The 23,876-nt window shown below is 44.2% G+C and overlaps 1 protein-coding gene across 3 annotated transcripts in view; it reads left to right on the forward strand.

Moving 5' to 3' along the window:
* QSER1 (glutamine and serine rich 1) overlaps window positions 1–23,876 on the forward strand; it is a 110,620-nt gene that overhangs the window by 69,962 nt on the left and 16,782 nt on the right. The window contains exons 4-11 of one of the 3 annotated variants that reach the window (XM_073658111.1): window positions 933–4,496; window positions 6,833–7,095; window positions 7,712–7,828; window positions 8,899–9,032; window positions 21,097–21,311; window positions 22,093–22,233; window positions 22,551–22,648; window positions 22,941–23,093. In XM_073658111.1, coding sequence (XP_073514212.1) covers window positions 933–4,496; window positions 6,833–7,095; window positions 7,712–7,828; window positions 8,899–9,032; window positions 21,097–21,311; window positions 22,093–22,233; window positions 22,551–22,648; window positions 22,941–23,093 — 4,685 coding nt within the window. The remainder of the gene's footprint in view (window positions 1–932; window positions 4,497–6,832; window positions 7,096–7,711; window positions 7,829–8,898; window positions 9,033–21,096; window positions 21,312–22,092; window positions 22,234–22,550; window positions 22,649–22,940; window positions 23,094–23,876) is intronic. The other 2 variants (XM_073658113.1, XM_073658112.1) reach the window with 2 other exon arrangements.

Genomic DNA, 23,876 nt, shown 5'->3' on the forward strand with positions numbered 1-23,876 from the left:
TACATATTCCTTCTGGCGCTCCCCATACACAAGTGTGGCTTGTTTACCTTTTCATACTAGGCACAACTAGACATCTAATGTCACCCATGAGCATGGAGGAGCAGATATTTTAAAATCCAGCGTGCCTTACTCTTTTTCTTGACATTAGTCGTCAGTAGAGAGTCGCTCCCATGATCATTAGATGGTTGTCTGTCTCGGCCAACAATGATCTCATGGTTTTGGTCCTTTGAAATAAGAACAGGTTATTTAGTGTAGGTAAAAACAGGCAAAAGTGTGAACCCCTTAAATAATTTCAGATTTGATTACCCACTTGATGATGTCCCTTGTATCTTTTCATGGCCTTCTTATATATATTCTGCTTTAAGAAAACTCTTACAAAGGCCATTCAATTCTATGGGGCATTACAGTATAAAGTAAGCATCTAGCGTTTTAGGAGCTATAGCCTCTTGAGTGTCCCAATCCCTGGCTCAGTTCTGCAGAACAATATGCTAACTAGGGTGCTTGTTGCAAGAGACTCAGTTCACCGTTCTGCCCCCTGGTGTTGCTTGTCCTCTGCCTCCTTTACTGGCGGTTGACTATGCTAGCTTGCCTGAGTTTTTTTCTGCAGTGCTCACTCTAGTGCTGCCAATCACCAGTGAAGGAGGTAAGGCTATACTAAACCACTGGTCTGAACGATGCACTAAGCCTCTCAGCCACACCAAGGGTGCACAGTGCACCCTAATGGGCATATTCACTTAAGCTTCAGTTTCTACAGGAAAGAGGCAGTGATTAGAAGACAAAATGTGCGATTTTTATGCAGGCTACATCCCCTACAAGACTGTGCGCTTAGTTTATATTGTCAGATTGGGCTGACAGACTCCCTTTAATTTATACATTAAGTAGTAAAGAACTTGTGTGCATCACCTATCTGATAGTGTGTCCTTTTTTTCCAGGCATGCATTCCTCAACAGCAACAGAACTGTTTGTTACTGGAGCTTTGCAAACCTCTGGAACGTTTCCAACCTCTGCGCTCTCTGCCTATCAGCACCCAAATACATTCAGCTCTAGAAACTTTGCCACAACTCCGTCTTTAACTCTTCAAGATGGGACTTTCAGTGCTACAACTAATGGTCTGCTTTCTCCTCATGACCCTTTGCTGCAGATCAAGACATCACAGACTCCTACTGCCTTGACATTTGAACGTCTTGGTAGTGCTGTACTAAGTACTGGCATACCACAGTCCTCAACATATCGGTCTGCCCAGGAATCTGCACCACATCTCTTACAGCCCCAGTTCAGTTTATTGCCATCAGCTCTTGGTGGGACCCAGCAGACCGCTCAGCCATACAGTACATCAGTGTTTACTGGTTCTACAGCTTCTATTGAAAGAGCACTTCAGAGGGAATGTAGTGTGATAAAACACCATCAGAGGCCTTCTAGTACGCAGTCCGTACAGGCTCAGCTATCTGCTACTCAGCATTCCTTACCCAATTATTTAACAAGTGCAACTGGGGCTGCCTTGCAGGACACATCAAGACAGTCCGCTCTGTTATGTGCTCCTCTTGGAGCTCTTACTCAGGTGAGCAATGGTGGTCCGGTACAAAAAACCCCTCAAGTTTCTGTGGAATTATCTCAATCTTACCCATCTGTCATACCTTCCCCCGGTTTCCCTCCCTCTTCTACAAAAGCAAAGAACTGTCCCACAAAGGCACCCCCGAGGTCATCAAAGACCCCCAAATCTCAGAGTGTAGCGTCTCCTGGGCAGACCCAAAGCTTTATAAAGTCTTCACAGAACCAGAGTTCTGTCATTTCAAGCCAAGCACAAGCTTTTTCCACTGCACAGCTTAGTAGCCTTTTACCTGTAAGCCAGTCCCCTAGCTATGTTTCCACACAGTCCCCCAACCTGCCATCCTCAAGTCAATCTCAAGTTTTTTCAACAATCAAGTCCGAAAAGCTGCCTCCTTTGTACAAACCACTGACTGCATTTTCTAGCCAATCACAAACCATAACCTCTGGCAGCCAGACACTAAGTTACTCGACAGATCAGCCGCTTGCACTGCCTTCAGTATCAAGCGAGAACTACTCCGATCAAACAAGAGATTTGTCTTCAGCTAACCAGGCTCAAAGTTATTCTTCCAGTAACACTCAGGGTCTAACTCCAGTCAGTCAATCACAAGTTAGCTATTCATCTCAGTCACAGGTGATGTCACCCGTAAGTCCTTCAGAAAGTTATAATTCAGGACAGAACCTACCACTATCATCTCCTTCTCTTCCATTTTCCTCTCGTGCTTCCTCTCGTGGACAAACTTTGCCTGCCTCGAGTCCTACTCCAAATTACATTTCTATGCATCCTTCCCAGGCTACTCAAGATTCCACTTCCCCACAGTCTCAGAAGTATTTGCCAACTGTCCCCTCATCGTCCTTTTCATCCCCTCCTCACTCTCAAGCATTACAAAACAGTAGAACAACTGCGGACTCCAAATCCTATGGAAAGAGGAAGTCTGAAACCAACCTGTATGCAAGCATAAAACAAGAGGAGAAATTTCAGATGCCGGATTTGCAGTCATTACAACAACAAACCAATCTTGAACCTTCAACTCAAGGACTAAATGATGGGGAAATGAGTTCTCAAGAGACGGCTTACAGTGTTTCAAAGGCTGATGACAGATATTCCCAAAGTGTTATCAAAAGCAATTCTCGTCTGGAAGACCAAGTTCTTGGGCTTCAGGGGCCTAAAAAGGATGAACGATTGATGAGCCCTGTTGGTCACATGTCCCAGCATGTGAGCCATATAAACAGTTCAGCTGATCATGATGCTAAAAATTCGACAGACATGATACAACCTACACAAGTCAATGCAAAAGACTTGAGTCAGCATAATATGTTACACAAAGTGCACGAAACAAAGCTTCAGGAGCAGCCAAGTACTTCCCCACAGCTCCAAGCAGTTTTGAGGCACCCTCAACATCTTCAACTACAAGGAACGCAGGTACTTCTAGATTCAGATTTGCAAATGTTTCAGCAGTCTATTTTACACTCTACCTTGGGGCAGGCGAAGGCATCTGCCTCCATGCAGCGTATTCAGAGCCCCCAACATGTAGCTCCCCAGTTCCTTCACATGGATGGACACATTATTCAGAGCAATGGAGGGCAGCCTCTACCATCTCTGCACTCGCAAAGCTCAGATGTAATAAAAATGGACACCTCTGATGGGAAGCATTTACAACAACACTTGCAGCCTAAAGACTTTGGCCAGAGACCACGGCTAGACTCGAAGAATCAGTTTGAGTCTTTGAACCCAATGTGTTTTACAGATTCCATGTTACTCAGTGATGAAAGGAACTTTTTGTCTCATGTTGATGACATTTTAGCAGCTACAGCAGCTCAAGAGTTTGCCAAGTCTTCTAGTGAGGATAATTTGTCTGTCAAACCAGATGATTCAAAGTCCCGATTCCAGTCCTTGAATATAAGGAACCCGCCCACAAACTTTGCACCCTCAAAACAGCCACAGAATCTAAACACTCTTTCATTAAATGGTGGCCAAACAGCAATAAACCTTTCCACTATTTCTACGACTCATTCCAAAAATGCAAGTCTTGATCAAAACCAGATTCAGCCTTTAGAGCAAGACTTGCCTAGTGGTATGGGGTCACCGGTGCTAGGGACCAGTCAGGATGACCATGAGAAGAATTCTGAAGTGGGCAAGAAAAATGACGCTAAGGACACTAATGATGTAGGAGGAGATATTGGAGATTCAAAATTCTTGGACAGTACCAAAAACCTCAATGAGGAGAATGCTGCATCTGATGGAGACTTTATTATGAACACAGAGGAAAATGCAGCTGTTGCTGGACAGCGCATGTCAAAGACTGACCCTCAAGCATGCAACAGCAGCTCAAGTGGCCAAATGGAAGAAGACTGCCAAGATCTCGCCCAAGATTGCCTTCAAAATATGAAGGGAACAGACAAAATGCCAATAAAACATTTTACAGATGAAGAAAATGCAAATATCAAACAAGCTAAAAGAAATGTACAAATGAAACGGCCCTTGTCGAAAGGCCCTGATGGGGGGATGCAGTATTCCACACACACCTCTGAGGGGTATTATGATAGCTACCAGCACCAAGAACGGATGAGGCAGAAAATAAAGGAAGTGGAGGAGAAGCAACCAGAAGTAAAAACTGGTTTTATTGCATCATTCTTGGACTTTTTAAAGACTGGACCAAAGCAGCAGTTTTCAGCTCCTGCTGTGCGTGTACCTAATCGTATCAGGAGGCCTGTTACCCCAGTAATAAAGACCCCTGGTCCTGGCCCACTCCCACCACCTCAGTCGGCAGGTTCTGAGATGGCTAACTCTCCTAAAAAGCCTGAGGAAGAGTTTAAGAAAAACCTGGAGGCATTGCCTTCCTTTTCTTCTGATGATGATGATTCTGTTGGAGGTAATAATGATCTTCAGAAGAGCATCACCACAGCTTTGTCTGCCTTAGATGAGAATGGAGAGAAGAAGAATAAGGCAGGTGAGTGTCTTTTGGGGCCTTAAGCGCTGGTTGTGTCATGTTTCAGCCATGGCTCTGTTCTTCATGGCCCTTAATGGAGAGCTGTAGCAAAATGTTGTGGTGTTTCAAGGTGGTAAATATTTTTAACTTTACAATGTAATGTGACATTCTACCATGGATGTTATACCTTATCAATAGAACATTCATACAGTGCCTTAAAAAAGTATTCATACCCCGTGCACTTTTCCACATTTTTTTCACATTACACCCACAAACTTAAATGTGTTTTATTTGGATTTAATGTGCTAAACCAACACAATTTGTGCTGTATCAGTTATTTGATTAATACATTTAAAATATCAGAACATACAGTAAACCTAGGCGGTTGGTATGTTCTCTGCACTTGTTAAACTTTTAAGGATGCGTGGTGTATCTAATTTTCTGTTTGGATCACAATTTTAGAATGTATTATGAATATTTATGCATTTTTTTTCATATACAAAAAAATTCACTTCAGAGCAATGAAGGTGCCTGGGTGCAGAATGGGGTCTTAGACTAAAATGAAGTCCAGGAACATCTAGAAAAATGGCCTATGGAGTGGGCCGCATTGTTAAGATTAGTTTGGGACTACACTGCAACTTTGGCCACAACAGAAACAAAGTTCCCATGCAATGCCCCTGAATACAAATACACGGCCCATCATTAGTATACTATTAGCCACTGTGCAACCCTCCATTCAATATATAACTTGATAAGCCAGCACTTTGTCCTCCATTAACTATAATTAGCCACTTTTCCCCGAGCCAATACACATATAAATTAATTAGCTACTGTGCCTCTCTGGCAATTAGCTAAAAGTTCCTGTCCTTTTTTTTCCCCATCTCTCTCCCTCCCAATTCATTGCAATTACATGTCCTGTCTCCCAACCACACCTTCAGCTCATTACAATTAATTTCCTCTCCCACCTCCCATTTTTTGTTTTTACAACTGCATGTCCTCTCCCCCACCTCCTCCAATTAATTGCAATTACATGTCCCCTCTCCCACCCCTATTGTGCTCTCATCTCCCACTGTAAAAAAAAAAAAAAAAGATTAGATCTCTCCAGACTATTTCCCGCGGTGTCCCTTCCATGGGTGATGTAAGTCTATACTGGCCGGGTGCGTGCTAAATGCCCCAGGTGGCTTGATTGGGCATTGCACTGGTTGCGTCATAGAGAAAACGTCAGGCAGGAGGCTGAGAAGGGCTCCCGCAGCTGAGCTGCAACCTTCCGGCACCAAGACTGCAGGAATGCAAACTGGCACTGCCAAAGGTGCCAAAAAGGACTATGAGGGCAATCTGGCCATGGGCCTCCCTGGAGCCCCCGGTGCTAGCCCAGATTGCCCTCATTATTCATCCCTTGCTGCGGGCCATAAGAAATTGTTTCTGTGGGCTGTGTGTTTGAGACCCCTGGTATCTAAATTGCTGAGAGACCTTTTGACAATGCAATGTGCTAGAAGTTTAATTTCAACGTGTCAAAAGTCTGAGAGTTGACCTGGCTAGAAGAAGCGCACCATGTGAAGCTCTTGGTAGCGAGGAGGTCATATTGTGCCCATGGGTATCAGTTTGTGTCCAGTTTAGGCTTCTTAATCTGGCATAGAAGCTGTAAATACTGATCCGGCGTACCATGAGCGCACGTGTCCCACTGCCTCTCCGCAGCCTTCATCTAACGTGTTTTTATTGCTTGTACCTGATATTTTTGGAAAGCTGATGGCTCAGGGGTCGGCATTTTATTTTCAGCATTGAACCTCTGGGTTTAAATTAATCCAAGTAAAATATCGGCATAGAGTTTGTGTTTTGTCTTTTTCGGTTGTGTCTAATGTTCATCAAATCAGCATCCTACTTGGGACACGTTGTTACCTATGAGCCCAGTGCGTCTGGCTGGGGGGATAGGGGATGGAAGAAGCATTTGGCCCCATGATCTGTACAGCACCGCTGAATATGTTGCCTCTATATAAACAGGAAAGTGATGATAATTTCTGACCTCACATATTCTGCCTGTCTTACCAATCAGCGAGGCAGATTCCTTTACCACCAAGCCTGCAGTCCTCTTGATTTATGCCGGCTGTACAATTGAGTGGTTTTGCTCGCTTTTTTTTATAACTTTCCAGCTTTGGTTGTCTGTGATGTTTAGTTATTGCTGCAGCATTACACTAATACGGGTAATAACTTCTCACTCGTCATTGGTAGCCATATATTTAATGTAAGAATTGAAGGTGATCCTTCCAAGAAATTATTAGCACGTGTCTGATGTGTAACCTCAGTCTCTACTGCTCTACAAATGGGAACTTGAAGTTTGCTTGTCTATTCTTCCTTATAAGCAGCTGAAAAAACAGCAACTTCAGGAAAGCAGGAATCTCCTCCAGTTTCTTCCCCGAGGACCGCACAGGAGAAGTCGAAAGTGGTTGAGCCGCCGAAGAGCACCCAAAGTGAGTCCACGCCAGCAGAGCTGCTAGCCAAGTCGCAAGAATGCATTGCAATTGAAGGTTTCACCGATGACGAGGGCACGGAGAGCGGCGGAGAGGGGATTTACCGGGAGCGTGATGAATTTGTGGTGAAGATTGAAGATATTGAAATGCTGAAAGTAAGTTTAAAAAACAAAAAAATCCCAAGATCACTGATTTCTAAAAACCTGTAATCTGTACATGAAGTACATAACATTATTACTTTACATCCAGCACAGCATTTGTAGGGGTAGAGCTCTTATTGGTAAGGTTTATGACCACTAATAATTGAACATATCAGTGATTTGGTATATATCAACCAAGAGCAAAGAATTACACTGGGAAAATTACAGCAGTAAGACAATCTACGGATCTAATAGATTATGGATCGGCGGCTGCTGATTGGCTGCAGCAGTCACTTGATATTGTTTAAGGTACGTGCCCGTCAGGGAATATGGCACTGAGATTAGAGGAACAGCACTGTCCTGGGAAGTAACAACCCTTTTTAATGTGGTGTAAATGGAGCCCCAGCTAGAGACTAAAAGGCACGAGCTGTGCTCCGGAGGACTGAATGTGACCGTGGGGTTCATGTGATGCTCCTTTTTCCTTCCATAATCACTGCACAAGAAATGTGGACTGAATACAGGCAGAATATTTTTTTACGTAATATATAGTCCTGGTTTTGGACCACTCATTAAGTGAGACCACTTGATTGACATTTTATTAATTTACCTTCCCTTCTTTTTCCACTTCAAGGAAGCCTTACATACTGGGAAAGAACCTCCGGCCATTTGGAAAGTCCAAAAAGCCTTGCTCCAGAAGTTTATCCCGGAGATTCGAGAAGGACAGAGGGCGTTTGCTGCCACAAACAGCGTAAGTTTTTTAACAATGTTTTGTCCTCTGGATCTTTAGACAAATCTAAATGTATTAACTATGAATCCTGAGCTACCTGGAGACCCGCTGCCATCAGGTTCTGTAGATGCAGATTGGATTTAGTTTATTTTCTCTAAGTTAAACATAAGATAAATGGTTAGAAGACACCTTGTGCCCCCAACCCCAGCCCCTGCCTTTTTAGACAATCTCAATATTTTTTAACACTAGTTATTACTTTTACTTATTATTACTTATTAAATTTGTGCTCTTCAAATACCATGGAAGTTAATATTGTGATATGTGCAAAACCGTTTTTCTCTACATCAGAACATTGCAGCAACCTTGCAACAGTCACCAAAACCTGACATTTTGTACTGGTGTGCTGTGTTTGTTTGTTTCTGGTAAAGAAACATCAGAGCATCACTACAGATTTTTTTGTTAATTTAACCTTTGTAGTGGTTTCACTAATCCATGTTCCCTGCCCCTAGTATACTTACCAGCCGCCATCTTCTGCTCTTCATGGTGGTGCTGATCCCGCTCTGCCAATCATCTTGTGATGGCATCTTCTGACTGACCGGATGTCAGAGGTAACGGTCACACGCTCTCTGTGTAAGTCTACGAGAGCCTGTTTCTGGCCTTGTTCTGGCTCTCAGACTTACATGGGGTAAATACTGGATTGATCCAGCAGGTCACAAACCGCTGGAGACCGACCAGAGCGGTGGTGGGAACAGAAGAAGACGACAGCTGGTAAGTATAAGACTAGTGGCATGGAACTTACATTAGTGACACCACTCCTGCAGTAAAATAATAAAAAAAAATCCCAAGTGGTGCTTCAAAGTGACGCATTAGTCATGGTTTGCTGTGATCCATACTGTGTGTATTTAGACATGTATGTCTTCTGTGTGATTTTATACCTCTGATTAATGCGGACCCTCCAATCCACAGAATAAAGAGACAAGTGTATATCCTCTGCTTCACGAGGCTTTTGTTCTAGTTAAAGATTAGATAAATGTAAGTTACAGTTTTAGTTGTTTCTCGCTGACCCTTCCGTGGTTTATTCTCTTGTACAGTACCTTGGCTACTTTGGAGATGCCAAAACAAAATATAAGCGGGTATATGTAAAATTTGTGGAGAACGCAAACAAAAAGGAGTATGTCAGAGTTTGCTCAAAGAAACCCAAGAGCAAAGCCCCTGCCATTCCAAGGTACTATCTTTGCCTTTGTTATGTGTCATTTGTTTTATGTGTCATATTTTGTGGTGTAATACTTATGCTGTAGAGTAGATATCAAATATGTCTAGGAAATTTAGAAGTCAAATACAGAAACTACCAAGACAGTTGGCTGTCGTAAAGGTAAAAGATCATACCTGACCAACCAGATGCCTCTGAAGCAAGAGGTGCAGCAACTACCATTGTACTGATTGTGGGGAGTTCTTGGAGGTAGGGGAATACTGGAGGAGACCAGATATCGGGTTTGATTGTGGGTTTGATTAATTGAGCAGCATAATCAACAAGATCCCTGTCGATGGCCAAGAGACTTATCTCACTCAATTTAGTTGGATGCATGGCAATACACGGCTTTATAGCCCCGACTATTTTGGCCGCAACCTCTTTTGCGTATCCAAAGATACCAGTGGAAATTAATGGCAGGGCTAGGGATGGGGCCGCATGAAGCTGTGATGCGTATGCCAGGTTGTTTTGGATTGTTTCTTTAAGCAGGTGTTGTGACCTGGGTAAATCCAGGGGATCATATTTTGGTCCAACCGCATGTATAACAAACTGACACGATAGCTGTCCGGCTCTTGTAGCCACCACCTCTCCTTCTCTTAATGGACCATGGATGTTAGAAGAAGAGCTGCTCGCTTAGCATGGAGATCAGCAAGTGTAATACAGAAACCTTTGTTCCTTGTTTTGTTTTTTAACATTTTGCATTTTCAATCGCCATGTGCCACACACAAAAAATGTACTGGGGTATGTACAAAGTGCAATCAAATCATATGCATGTATACAGCAGAGATATTACAGCCCTCCTAATAGTTGCCAGCCGATCACCTGATACAGTAGTGGACAACTAAAGCACTGGATTAAAAAAGGCCACACTGCAAGCTTTCTTTGTTTTGGGAATAAAAAATTAAAAAACAGCAGGGGCCCCTCCCAACTCCCCCCTCCTCTGTAATCCACTCCCCACCCAGGAAAAGAGCCACAAAATACACTTTATAGCACATATAATATTTGCCTGGACCGGTCACTTCTTTTAGACATTTCACGGCTTTCAAAGCCTGAGAAGGTTAAAAGAAGTAAAAAAAAAAAAAAAAAAAACACATACACAGGAAGTCATGTTTACATTGTTGTGCATATGTTAATTTTTGGGGATTGGGAGTGATAGGGGTGTTTCAGGCGGGTTCCAGGCAGAATCCGCCAGAAAAAGACATCATGTGAACATACTGTTACTCCTCATAATCAAAAAGTACATCTGAGCCTCTCTGATACCCAAGGGGCTGCATGGCTATAATTGTATGGACTAGTATTACTCTTATGCGAAAAGAAAAGAAAGGGCGCATGTGTAGACTCACAGGGCTATTTAAATAATTTAAAAAGTGCCAGTACACTCACCTGTGATGGTTGTGTACGTCTACACAACCAAGATTAAGCGTGTGATTAATGAGGCTCCGGGTCACCTCTATTTGTAGTACCGTCCTGTCTGTGTTTGCCTTTCAACTCCGTGCTCCTCAAGTGGTCACACGATCCTGCCAGACCAGATACCACGTCACCGCAGGTCCTCAGTAGTTTAACCCGGTGGCTGGATAACCACAGGTCCTCACACATCCAAATAGACCAGGCTGCTCCTGCCGCTTTGGCTCCGTATGGAGATATTTCACAAGTAAACAATGGTGCAGCGGTCTCAGGGAGCGCCAAAGGAATACTGGACAATTTAGTAGATGGCAACCGACTTTTATTCTTTTTACCCCACCTGATGAAGACGGCTTAGACCGTTGAAACGCGTTGTGGCAGTGGTATTGGAGGAAGAATAAAAGTCGGTTGCCATCTACTAAATTGTCCAGTATTCCTTTGGCGCTCCCTGAGACCGCTGCACCATTGTTTACTTAGTATTACTCTTAGGTTGTGTTCACACAACATTTTATTCAGGTGTTCAAAATGTTTTTCAAGTAACAACCAATTAGGCTATGTGTGCATGTTCAGGGTTTGAAGCAGGCATTTCTGCATCTCCTTGGCATGAAAAATGCGCGTTTTGCTGCGTTTTTGAAGCTTTTTTTTTTAATGCATTTTTGTACAGCAATGAAAACTTTATTTAGCTACAAAAAGCTATTTGAAAAGGAACGTGGGACATTGCTTTAACCCTTGGATTACCGTCAGAACTGGGGTGAGTATATTGGTTAATTTAAGAATGTGTCTGTTGTATTTCAAATAAAATGTTTGCTCTGTGTGTTTATTTAACACTTTACTTTAATTAGGTTTGGTAATGAAAGGGTCTGATTGACATCTTGTCATCACCAAACAAAAGGTTTAGGTGTCAGCTAATCCCATATACCCAATCTTCTTTAGCATTCCCATTCATGTCTTTTCTGGGGCAGCTGAGAGCTTCTATTTTTAGCCTAGGAAGGTGCCATTAGGCAAACATGTTCCCTGGCTATTAACAGCTCACAGCTGTTTCATTAGCAGCTATGTCCCCGTGAACAGCAACAAGCAGCACTTTGGACGCAGCGTATTTTACTGCATCCAAAACACAGTGTTCTAATGCCGCACTTTTGTTGTCGGTACATGTGAATCCACCGCATATAATGATATTTCAATCGGTCAAAATCTGCAGCGGAGACTAGTGTGTCCCCTACAGAAATGGACATGCTGCGGGTGAGTTTGGGTATGTGCCCACAATCAGGAGCCGCTGCAGGTTTGAAGCTGCGTGTTTATACAGTGTCAAACCCGCAGCGTCCAGATGTTACAGCATAGTGGATGGGATATTTAGAAGTCCAATGTCCACTATGCGTCCATAGGCTGAAAAGCACAGCGCAGAGGCTGCGAATCACCCACGGACATGCTGCGTGTCTTTCAGGTCCATAGCTTGTCAAATTCTCTTGCTTAGTCGCTAGTCTCTATAACAGAAATTTGACCACTAGAATGTATTGAATGCGGTAAACACGCATGGTTCAGTGAAGACATGTGGATTTAACTGCGTTCAATAGAATGCAAGGTTTTGGACTCAGCAAAAATATGCGTCCAAAGCGCTGCTAAGTCTGAATCATAGGCACGGATCCTACAATTTTATTTAAAAAAAAATGTCGTGGGCTCCTGCATCATTTTCATAACCAGCAGAGGGAAAGCTGACCAGCTCGGAGCTGATATTAGTAGCCGGGGAAGGGGCCATTTGCCAAAAATGTTCCCTGGCTATTAATATCAGCCCACAGCTGCTTGCTTAGCCTTTACTGGCTAGATTACAGGGGGACCCAAGGAAAAGAATGGACATAGGGTCCCCCTATAAAATCTAACCAGAAAAGGCTAAACAGACAGCTGCGGGCTGATATTAATTGCCAGGCAAGGGGCCATGGATCCTGGCCCCCTCTGTAGATAATAATACCACACCTCAGAAATCCCAGAACTGGCGCATCCATAAGATGCGCCAAATCTGGCGCTTAGCGTCCGCTCTTCCCACTGCCCTGTAGCGTGGGGTAATGGGGCTGGGGTTCATGTCAGCCTTGTATTGGCGGCTGACATGAAGCCCAGGTTAGTAATGGAGAGGTGTGTATAAGACGCTCCCATTACTAATCGTGTAGTAAAGTTTTCGCCGCTTTTTCAATAAAAGACACAGCCAGAATAAAGTTTTTTAATGAAATAAAAATACACATGGTTTTAATTTTTTTTATTGCACGCCCAGTCCCCAAAGCCCTCAATCTTCTGAAAAAAAAAAACAACCATATTCCTCACTTGTCCGCCGTCACGACGCAATCCAGATTGTTCCTCGACGATCCGGGTCACTTCTACAACTGTGACCTCAACAATCGCTGATGTCCATGCTGTAGAAAACAGCAATGTACACTTACAGGAGTGTAAAATCACTCCTGTCAGTGTACATGGCTCTGCTGCAGGTGTGAGGTCACTTGGGTTCATCAGCTGATTAGCCCCAGTGACCTCAGAATCAGTGATACGTGGGAACATTCTTGAGAATGTTCCCATGCAGCATCGGTGCCGTAAAGTGAGGTCCCGCTTCAGCTGAGAGCTCACGTGACCTCAGGTTCTGGCAGCGCAGTGATGTACACATCGCCGGGGACATCGTGAGGACCAGGAGGATACTGGGGGGCTCTGGACTGGTGAGCATAGATGTGTTGTTTTTTTGTGTTTTTTTTACACAGCGTTCTGCCCCGGCTCGGCTGAGGACACTACTACTCCCCTCAGCTGCGCCGTGCTCGCTGTTATCAGCAGGAGTGGCGGTTGGATGATGGGAGTAGTAGTGTCCCCAGTCGACCCGGGTACCACTCTTTGCGTTTATGCAGCGTTTCCCGCCCATTAACTTTAATTGAACCGCAGCAAATCCGCAGGTATAAATATTATATCTACGGATTTGCTGCGGTTCAATTAAAGTCAATGAGTGGGAAACGCTACATAGAAAGGACATGCTGTGTTTTTAAACGCAATGACAATCCTGAGTGGAAATTTTTGCATCATGTGCACAGCACATCAGGATTGCCATTGCATTAGCTGGCAGACCAATTACCAAGCGTTTTTGATGCATTTCCGGGCGATAAATACACCGAAAACGCATCAAAAACGCTATGTATGCACTTCACCTTAAAGTTCTTTCACATTGCGTCTTGTCACACGTTTCTTCATCCCGTTGGGGCTTGCGTTCGAACTTCCCCTGCAAAGTGGGATTTGGGCGTATATGCCGACGGGACCAGAGACTATAATGGTGCCGATAGTGAACGTGCGCTCTGCCGTGCATCATTTTCGGACGTGTATGCCTACTGGAGACGGACAGTCAGTTAGTTAGACCCAAGCGTATTCTACTACTAACTGTGACTGTTCACCTCCAGTAGACTTATGCTCTGTCGTGCATCATTTTTGGGCGCGTAAGTCTACGGGAGGTGGACAGTCAGTTAGTAGTAGACTGCATTTGGGTTTCCATCTCCAGTAGGCATACACGTCTAAAAATGATGCACGACAGAGCGCACATTCACGCTGTCGGCAGCATTATTGTCTATGGCCCATCGGCGCATACAACTGAAACTGAATTCCCTGTTGCGCAATGTGGAAGCATCTTTGCTAAACCACTTGCCTTTTTCTTCTCTCTTTTTTTTTTTTTTTTTTTTTTTTATTCTCCCCTGCCGCTTCTCCTCGGCCGCTTCAGTGAGGGACACAGAGAACAATGAGTCTGCTTCCACCTGGAGGCTGACACTATTATTACCGGCATCGCGGCGGCCCTGTGGGGTCGGCTTCGCTGCTGCCGTGGCAGCACTGTAGTTAATCCTTGGACGGGCTGCTGGTCAGTCGAATTCTCCCGTGTGCTGTGGCCGTTGAGCCCAGCCACTTAATGAATCGGCCTGTTAGCAGTGGTTCCTGCTGTCCACCCCTTTAGCCCCGCCCCTTATTTTTTCGGCGGCACTATATCGCATGGCAATATTTTGAATATGGTGCCTGTGTGGGATCCTCACCAGAGCGCAACAGACACCAGCGACACAGGGGTGCGTTTTTGGGACCGCGGACAAGGTAGGCTGGGGGGCTGATATTTCGTTCTCCTCAGCAACTTTTCTTAGAGCACTGCTCACTGTTGTTTTTTCCCTTCTCTCTCTTATACTGTTATAATCCGGAGAAGACCGTGCACGCCCATCTGTGCAGCCCACACTAGTCACTTACTAATACAGGAATAAGTTTTCCATGGGGCAATCGGTGTGCAACTGTACCTCCTGTACTCCTCCGCCTTCCTTCCTCCCTGCTTATACCTGCTCAGGGGACCTCTGTAATGTCAGAAGAGAGTATAGCCCCACCTGCTTGAGCTCTTGATCTAGCTCAATGAGTAGCCAAACTAACCAGGGTGGGTGTCCAGGACTCTGGTTACTGTTTTGGAGCTTTTGCCAAGGGCGGCTGCTGCATCAGGAGCTCCGATTGCCGCTGTTAGAGAGCTGGACCCTCCTGCCATGCTGCACCAGTATGGCTGGTCTTGGCAGAGATCCAGGCGGCCACGCTTTACCTCACTTTCCAGGTCTCCCTTTCAGGGAAGATGTCAAAGATCTTTCCTCCCCCTCTCAGAAAGTGCACTCCCCCCAACGCTCGGACTGTAGTTCCAGCTTAGTCTGTGTTCGACACATATCAGATGGGGAAGTTGAGAGAGATGGTGGAAAGTCTGGTGTCTTCTGATAACTTGTCTCTATGGGTGATGTCAGATGACCCCCCCCCCCCCCCCCCCGCCCTCCACTGAAACAGGTTTCATTAGGAGAGGCAAACGCGGGGCTAGGTCTTTTTTCTAACTGCGAGCAATTTGGGGAAGTCCTATAGAAGACATAGGAGCACCCTGACTGACGTTGTCAGAAACGCAGCCATATGGAGGTGTTTTACCCATTTCCAGCGGCGTTGGTGGCATCTTGGTCTCCTCCGGTTGAGGTAGATACTCCCTTATCTCGTCTACTCCCTTATCTCTGAGACTACCATAATTTTATAGACAGCCAAGATGATTGCATCTATTTAGCATATGATAAGTTATGCAGATTCTTGTCTGCATTGTTACGGTTTTGCTCCTGGTGATGAAAAAAAAAAATTCTTCCTGTTTACTACAAAATACAACCTGTTCTCACATTCCTTAATAGCTGTGTGCTACTTGGTTAATTCCCAAGTGAAAAGTCACTGATTCGAATCGAGGAGCAGCAATGAAGAAGATTTCCCAAGAAAAGAGAAACCGCATCATCCAGCTCATCGATGGCTTTCTCTCAGCCAAGAAAATTGCCAAACTGCATCATGTGAGTGCCACGATGGTTGGAAGAATATGAAATGAAGTCCATCCATTCATTCAAAAGCCAAGAGGTGGACATCCAGGCAAAATATTGGAGTCAACAAGTCGGCTCATCACAAGGTTTGTCTGTTCTGGCGCGACAAACACGGCAGTGGAAGTGGCTCGTATATTTCATAATAGTGAGATTACAGACGACCATGCAAGCACAGTGCGACACACTTTACACAAGTCTGCAATGGTGGCTCGAAAAAAAGTGAAGAAGCCTCGACTTCAATATAGTCATAAGAAGCGTCAGCTCAAGTTTGCATAAAAGTACAAAAAGTGGACAGCAGAAGATGGAAACAGGTGATTTGGAGCGATGAGACGAAAGTCAGTAGACTAGGCTTTGAATCTGATGGGTGCAAATGGGTCTGAAAGAAACAAGGGAAAAAGGGGCTAATAGATCGGGAAATTGAAGGAACTGTCAAGTCTGGTGTAGGAAGCCTGATACTGGGTTGTTTCATAGCGAAATGCATTGGATACTTGACCAGGATCTATGGTGGTCTCCTTGCTGAGCTATATGTGAGTATCCTAGAAGACAAATTACTTCATGCATTCGAGAACTATGGGTATGAAAAAGATGAGTGTTCCAGCAGGACAGCGACCCGAAGCATATTTCGAGATTGGCCTAGAAGTGGTTCAATGACAATGAAGTAGAGGTGCTGGATTGGCCCCCACAGTCCCCAGACCTCATCCCAATCGAACACCTGTGGGTAGAGTTGAAGAAAAATCTGTATACATATCCAAGTGAGTCGACCTGGGAACATGTAGAAGTGACCTGGGATCAGATTTCGTTTGAGACATTCTTGAATCTGATCTAGCGCACGTCCAGAAGGATTCAGGCAGTGTTGAAAGTCAAAGGTGTGTTTACAAAATACTAACAAAATAATACAGATTAAAATTTAGTTTTTTTTTACGAGCAAAACAGTAACAATGCAGTGACATGACAAGAATCTGCATAACTAATCATATGTTAAATAGTTGCAAGTCAAATTTATGTATGAGATAGCCAAGATGATTGTCTCTAAAATGATGGTAGTCTCACATTTGAAGCGGTAGTAGATGGTGAGATATGGAGCCTGAAGGTCAAAAGTTCAAAACATTGTTACCCTTTTGCTCTTCACTGTACCTTACCTCTTGCTGAAGTAACGGCACTTGGCTACGGACTCTATATGCCTATCTGTGGGGTCTCTTAAGTGCTCCTTTGAAGCAGCGGGCTTTGCCCTCTGCCCTGCTTTCGCTGCTACTTGGGTATCCAAGGCTGTTACTGCTTGGGCGGAACATTTACGGCGCAGTATTCTGGCTGGTTCCCAGGAGGCGGAGCTAGCGGATATTGCACATCAGATCGGGACAGTAGTCAGATATTTATGTTCAGCATCATTGGATGCAGCTGAATGCTCTGCCCAGGCAGCAAGCAATTGTTTGGCCATTCATCGTATGTTATGGATCAAAGTATGGAGAGCAGATTTGCCTTTGAAGAAGTATCTTACAGGCTTGCCCTTCCAGGGGTCTTGCCTGTTGGGTACTAAATTGGACAAGATCACTGTTGATGCCACAGGCGGCAGAAGCATCCTGCTTCCCCAAGCCAGGCCCAGCCTTCCATTTTGAAGACTGGGGTGGGGGGGGTTTGCAGTTCCGTCCCTTTTTGTCAGTTTCCAACACCAGAGGATGCCAGCCAGCAGGCCAGACCCAGAGTCTCCCAGAGGTCTAGGAGATCCTCTTTTAAATCTACTCCTGCTGCACCTTCCCACTGCTCGGGTAGTAAGCCCTCTGGTTCCAGAGGCACTAGAGAAGCTAACATCTGACAGGTGGCCCCCACTCAGGGATTTTTTCCTGGGTGGGTGGCTGCCGCCTCCTCTTCAGGGAGGCGTGACTGGGGACACTCAGCGTTTTATGGGTCAGAGAGGTCGTCTCTTCTGGCTACAGGTTTTTTTTCGCTCTTTCGTGAGATATTTTTTAAATCTCCTCCCCACTCTCCCCCCTCCCCCCTACACTTCTCACCCCTTCCGGTATAAGAGCCACTGCATCCCTGCTTCAAGCAGGAATAAACATGAGGGTTCCTCCCACAGAACTTTTCAGGGGGTTCTACTCAAACCTATTTGTCATCCCCAAAAAGGATGGTTTGGTACAACCCATTCTAGATCTAAAACTGATGAACAAATTTGTGCAACTGAGTCAGTTCAGGATGGAGTCGCTCTGGTCAGTCGCGGAATCCATAGCGGTCGGAGAGTTTCTGTACTCGACGGGCATCCTGAATGTCTATCTTTATGTATCTATCTTCCCGGCTCACCAATGATTTCTTCACTTTGCAGTCAACCAGGATCACTTTCAGTTCAGGGCCCTTCCCTTTGGGCCGGAAACTGCGCCCAGGGTGTTAACAAAGGTTCTGGCCCCAGTTATGGCTTTATTCCTGACCAGGGTGGGTGGTGGTAATCCCCTAACTGAACGATATTCTGGTCAAGGCACCTTTCTTTTCCCCAAATCTGGAGAGTTTGCAGGTTGTACTAGATTTCCTGGAAAAATTCGGATGGATTGTCAACAGGGCAAAGTTTGTGTTTATTCCAGCACAGCGGTTTCGGTTTCTAGGGCTTTCATTCTACACAGTTAAAGCGTCACTCTTACTTCCAGAGGAGAATAGGCTAGCGCTGCAATCTTCTGTCCAAATTCTGAAGCTGCCAGAGAGACATTCTATGCAGTTTTGTATGAGAGTCTTGGGGTAGATGGTAGCAACGTTCGAGGTAGTCCCGTTTGCACAATTTCAGTCAAGGCTCCCACAGAACACACTGTTGACCTGTTGGGACAGTTCGATACAATCTCTAGACCATCCAGTCCTACGTTCACTTCGCTGTTGCCAGTCTCTTAGGTGGTGGATGACGTCGCCCCTATTAATCCAGGGTCGCTTTTTCAACCCCATCCAGTGGCAGGTTCTGACCACCGATGCCAGCCTTATTGGATGGGGGGACCATCTTTCACCACTTGTCGGTTCATAAATTCTGGAACAGTCAGGAGAGACTCCTTCCAATCAATGTATTGGAGCTAAGAGCTGTCTATATGGCTCTTCTACATTGGCAACACCTGGTTCTAGGATTGCCCATCAGGATCCAGTCAGACAATGCCACGGCAGTGATCTATATCAGCTGTCAAGGAAGGATGCAGTGTCTATCCGCCATGTCGGAAGTGGCGAAGATACTGAAATGGGCAGAGAACAAGGTTCTGAGAACAAGGTCCTGCAGTTCATATACCTGGAGTGGACAACTGGGAGGCAGACTTCTTGAGCCGCCAGCAGGTAGAGGAAGGGAAATGGGCTCTTCACCCAGAGGTGTTTGAGCAGCTTTGTTGTCCGTAGGGCACACCAGATGTAGATCTGTTTGCATCCAGATTAAACCACAAAGTACTAAAATTTGTCGCAAGATCTTGGGATCCTCAAGTAGTTGCAGCTGACACCTTTGCAATTCCCTGGTCCCATTTCTCCCTTCCTTACCTATTTTGTCCTTTACCTCTTCTGCCCAGACTTCTCAAAGTCCAGGCTGACTGGATTACCGTTTATCCTCCTCTCACCAGGCTGGCCTCGGAGGGCCTGGTACATGGACATGATCAACCTTTTGGCTTTTGTCCCTTGGACTCTATCTCACCGTCCAGATCTTCTGTTTCAGGGTTCGTTCTTCCACCAGAATTTACAGTCACTTAATTTAATGGCATGGCGGCTGAAGCCTTAATTTTGAGGGCAGCAGGTTTGTCAAAATCAATCATCCAAAACATGATGGGGGTACAGAAGCCCTCTTTGCTGTGCATCTATTACTGCACTTGGAAGTCCTATTTTTGCTGCTGTGAATCTTCTGGAATTTCTCTGTCCTTTTCTCTGCCTGTACTGCTTGTCTTCTTGCAGTCGGGGTTGGAGTCAGGGTTGATACTTAGTTCTCTCAAGGGACAGGTGTCCACTTTGGCTATTTTTATTTCAGAGAGATATGGCCTCTAGACCTTTCTTCAGAGCTCGCGCTAGACAAACCCATCGAACACGCACTCACACACACACACACACACACACACACACACACACACACACACACACACACACTTGATCCGTGAGACCTTAATATAGTCTTAGAGGCTCTTCAGTCTCAACTTTTTGAGCCCCTCAGATTTCTGCGCTTCATCTTGCTTATAAGGTAGTTTCTTTATAGCCATTGTCTCTATTAGGAGAGTATCGGAGCTTGCGGGTCTTTCTTGTTGAGCTCCTGACTTTATCCTGCACCAGGATAAGGTAATGTTGAGACCTGTTCCTTCCTTGCATGTTTGTTATTCCTGGCCGCCTCTAAGGCAGCTATTGCTCGTTGGATTAGAATGGCCATCATTCATGCCTATAAGGCGAAGGCCTGGAGACCTCCTTTCTAGGGTTAAGGCGCACTCTTGGGCAGTGGGGGCTTCCTGGATGGGTCGCCACCAGGCATCGGTTCTGCAACTCTATAAAGCAGCTACTTGGTTATTGGTACATACCTTCTCCAAGTTTTACACTGTCCACACCTTTGCTTTTTCGGATGCTAGTAATGGCAGGAAGATTTTGCAGGCGAAGAAGCCTGAGCAAGAGTGGAGAATTTGGTAGTAACAGTTTATTTATATTTCCACCCCATTGACAGCTTGAAGACATCCCATAGTTCTCTGTGACCCCCAGTGAAGCGGCCCGAGAAATTTTATATTTTTGGTACTCACTGTAAAATCTTTCTCAGTAGTCTTCATTGGGGGACACTGCACCCACCCTTAGTTGCTCGTTTGGATGTGCATTTATGTTGTTTTCCTCTTTCGGGGTGTAATTGAATTATCTTTCCAAATGCTTTAATGTTTGTTGGGTTTTTTCCTTCTCCTACTGCTTTCTCACTAAACTGAGGGAGCATGAGGTTAGCAGGCAAGGTATAGTCTTCTGGGGAGGAGACCATTTTCATTTAAAATTTAATAGTGTCAGCTTTCAGGTGGCACCAGACTATCCCATGGTTCTGTGCCCCCAATGAAGACTACCGAGATTTTCCAGTGAGTACCAAAAATATTAATTTATTAACATTCTGTTAATATCATAAACATTTGCTGTAAAGTGGGGGTTTTTTTGTGTCTGTGGTTTTGTGTGTTTTTTAAGCATTTTTGGAGAGGAGTTGAAATCCTTTATGCAATTAATAAAATGCTAGTGGTTTCTTAAATTAAAAAACTCAAAACCACTTAAAAAATAAATAGGCTTTTTTTTCTCCAGCTAGTAGCCGTCTGACATTTGCTTTGTTCTCGTTTTAGTAGGAACACTCATACCAAGGTCAATCCAAATAACAAAGCCTCCACCGAGACTCCTCCGCAGAAAAATGCCCCACCGAAAGTCGTGTCTGCAAAACCAAAAGCCAAGCAGCCAAAGACAAAGGCTGAGCCTCCACCAAAAAAAAGGAAACAGTGGAAAGAGGAGTTTTCATCTTCTCAGTCGGACTCCTCGCCAGACATGCAGAGTGATGAGGAAGGTAAGAAAAGGGGAAAATGGAAACATTGTCTGAAAAATAGTTTAATCTCTGCCCCCTATGTAAATTATTAGATATATTAGTTTGTTTCTGCCTCCTTTTTTTTTTTTTTTATCTGCATGAAAAAAATTGGAAAACATCAACAATCAGTTGCCTGCTATAGATGTTTTCTACATGGTTATTAACCTCTGGACTATCCTGTAGGCGAAATGCCTAATCCATTCATTGGATATCGATATGCTGAGACTAGCAATAGTTGCAAAACTGGAACCCAAGCATCATGTGATTGTTCCATGGATCCTATGTGTTGTACAAAATTTATACATAAAAATACTTTTTTTCTAACAACTGTGATACTGCAACTCAGCCTTTTTCACATCAGCAGAACTGAGCTGTAATACCAACCCATAGAGAAGAGACATGTTTCTAGGTGAAAAAAAACAGGGATGTTTTTTTCTGATCCTGCACAACCCCTATAGGTGTTAGTGGTGTAAGGACTCCGTCCCACAGCAGATTCACTACAGGCATTTTCCCAAAAATACATGCATCACCCATCCGCAGAGCAGAAGATACTTTATCTGACCCCAGACAAGGAATCCCAAAGTCTCCTCATGCTCTTGCTCGACCACAACTTCATTCACTTCTATGACTGGTGGCCCCGGAAGGAAGCAATAATGACGGTTTTGTCAGTCCTTCTGTTCCAGCTATGTGATTTACAATGATGGGTGTAGCCGTGTATTCCTACTTTTACTTTATCTGCTGATATTTTGTGTCCTCCTTTTAGAGTTTGAGCCCCCTCCACCTCCAATTGTTACTCGCTTCTTGAACACAAGGGCCATGAAAGAGACCTTCAAGGGATATATTGAGCTGCTTGTAGGAATCACATTGGATGCTGATGTGTTGCAAAACCTGGAGAAAGATAACGGTGAGGTTTATTTTTTTTTTGGGCATTTGCCTTTTGAGACCTCATATACACACATCCTATATTATGGATCTGTGTTATATATGTATATATTTTTTCATGGATGGATTACATGTCTGTAACAAACTTTTAACAAATTGTGGTATAGTCAGTTTAGTGTCTCCTTATGGGGGGAATGTAAGCCCATAAGGGTGAGAATATGGTGACTTGTGGAGGCATAGGAGCCATATCCCACCCATTCACAATGCCGTGTGTATAATTTATCAACTCTAAACGTTCAGGTTGTCTTCAACTTATGTTGTCGGTATTTTTTTTCTTAGACGATGTTCTTCTGCCACATATGAGGAAGATTGAAGGGATGTTAAATGAGAACAGGAGGAGACTGCTCACAAAACTTCAGATAGACCAGTCATTGAAGGTATGAAAATGAAGAGTTTGTGATGAAACAAAGGCTTGCGTCTAATATGACCAAGAAACGTTTGTCTGTTGGTTCAAAGTGATTATTCAACCTATGACATGTGACACTTTATAGAATATAAATACTTGAAAACTATTACACCGTGACATGACCTGGGAAAACCTAATAATGATTCTGTACACAAGTAAAACAATGGAGCAGTCGTTTAGAAGCCTGGAAAGAGCTGAAATCAATATTTTATGCTGTAATTTTGACAGGCTATATGTTTGACATTCTGATTTTGAATTTTTAGAACGCCTTGGAAAATTATCCAGATATAACTACGATTAATCGTGATGGAAGAGGAAAATCAGGAGGAGCTGCTGTATGTAAAATAAAAGTACACGGAAAGTGGTACAACAAGAAAACGATGCGACCCACTAAAACCGCTTCAAAGCAATCGCAGGTATGTAATCAGCAGTGATAAATTAGCACTTGCAGCCCCCTAATTCTCAGGATCGTTGGGGCCCCAGCAGTCACACTATTATATATAATCCCATTTATAGAAATGATGAGGACCGTCTGCCCAGGATTAAGCGTAAAGAATTTTAATTATTATCTCCTAAATCAATGGTACACCTGAGAGTAAGCAACTTTTGTAATATATCTAATCAGAGAAATATGCTTCTGTCTCCACCAGGCCTGAGTATTTCTTCTCAATTCATGGGTAAAATCTATTTGGGGAAGACGGAATGCTACGTTACTGAGATGGGAGATACTACTAATGAGAGTAACTGCTATGTAGGGAGTGGTTCAGCCTCTAGCTCCTCCTCCCCTTTACATAGAACTTTAAGAGCACCAACTGCCATCGCCTATCTCAATAATGTAACAATCAGTCTTCACTGAATACAGATTTTACCTGTGAATTGAGAATTTTAAGAATGAAAGATCAATCCCGGGGGAGAAAGAAGATTTCTCTGAGATATATTACACAGTTGCTTATTTTCAGGTGTACTATTGATTTATGAAATAAAAATGCAGTGAAGGTGTCCTCTTATATGCTGACTCCTGTGGTTCTGCTCTTTGTCAGGTAGTCATGTGCTTGCATGTCTATGCTGGGAAGTCTGCGGCTTGTTTGGGAGGGCACAGTGTACTCATGAGCTCTTCAGCCTTGGACTTGCTGACCATTCTACTTTCTTAGTAATCTGTAGCTGTATACAGATAACCGATCACCTGTTCTGCCATTTCA

The sequence above is a fragment of the Phyllobates terribilis genome, unplaced genomic scaffold (genome assembly GCF_046119375.1).
Source record: "Phyllobates terribilis strain yellow unplaced genomic scaffold, ASM4611937v1 Scaffold_13__5_contigs__length_258822181, whole genome shotgun sequence".
NCBI classification, from domain to species: Eukaryota; Metazoa; Chordata; class Amphibia; order Anura; family Dendrobatidae; genus Phyllobates; species Phyllobates terribilis.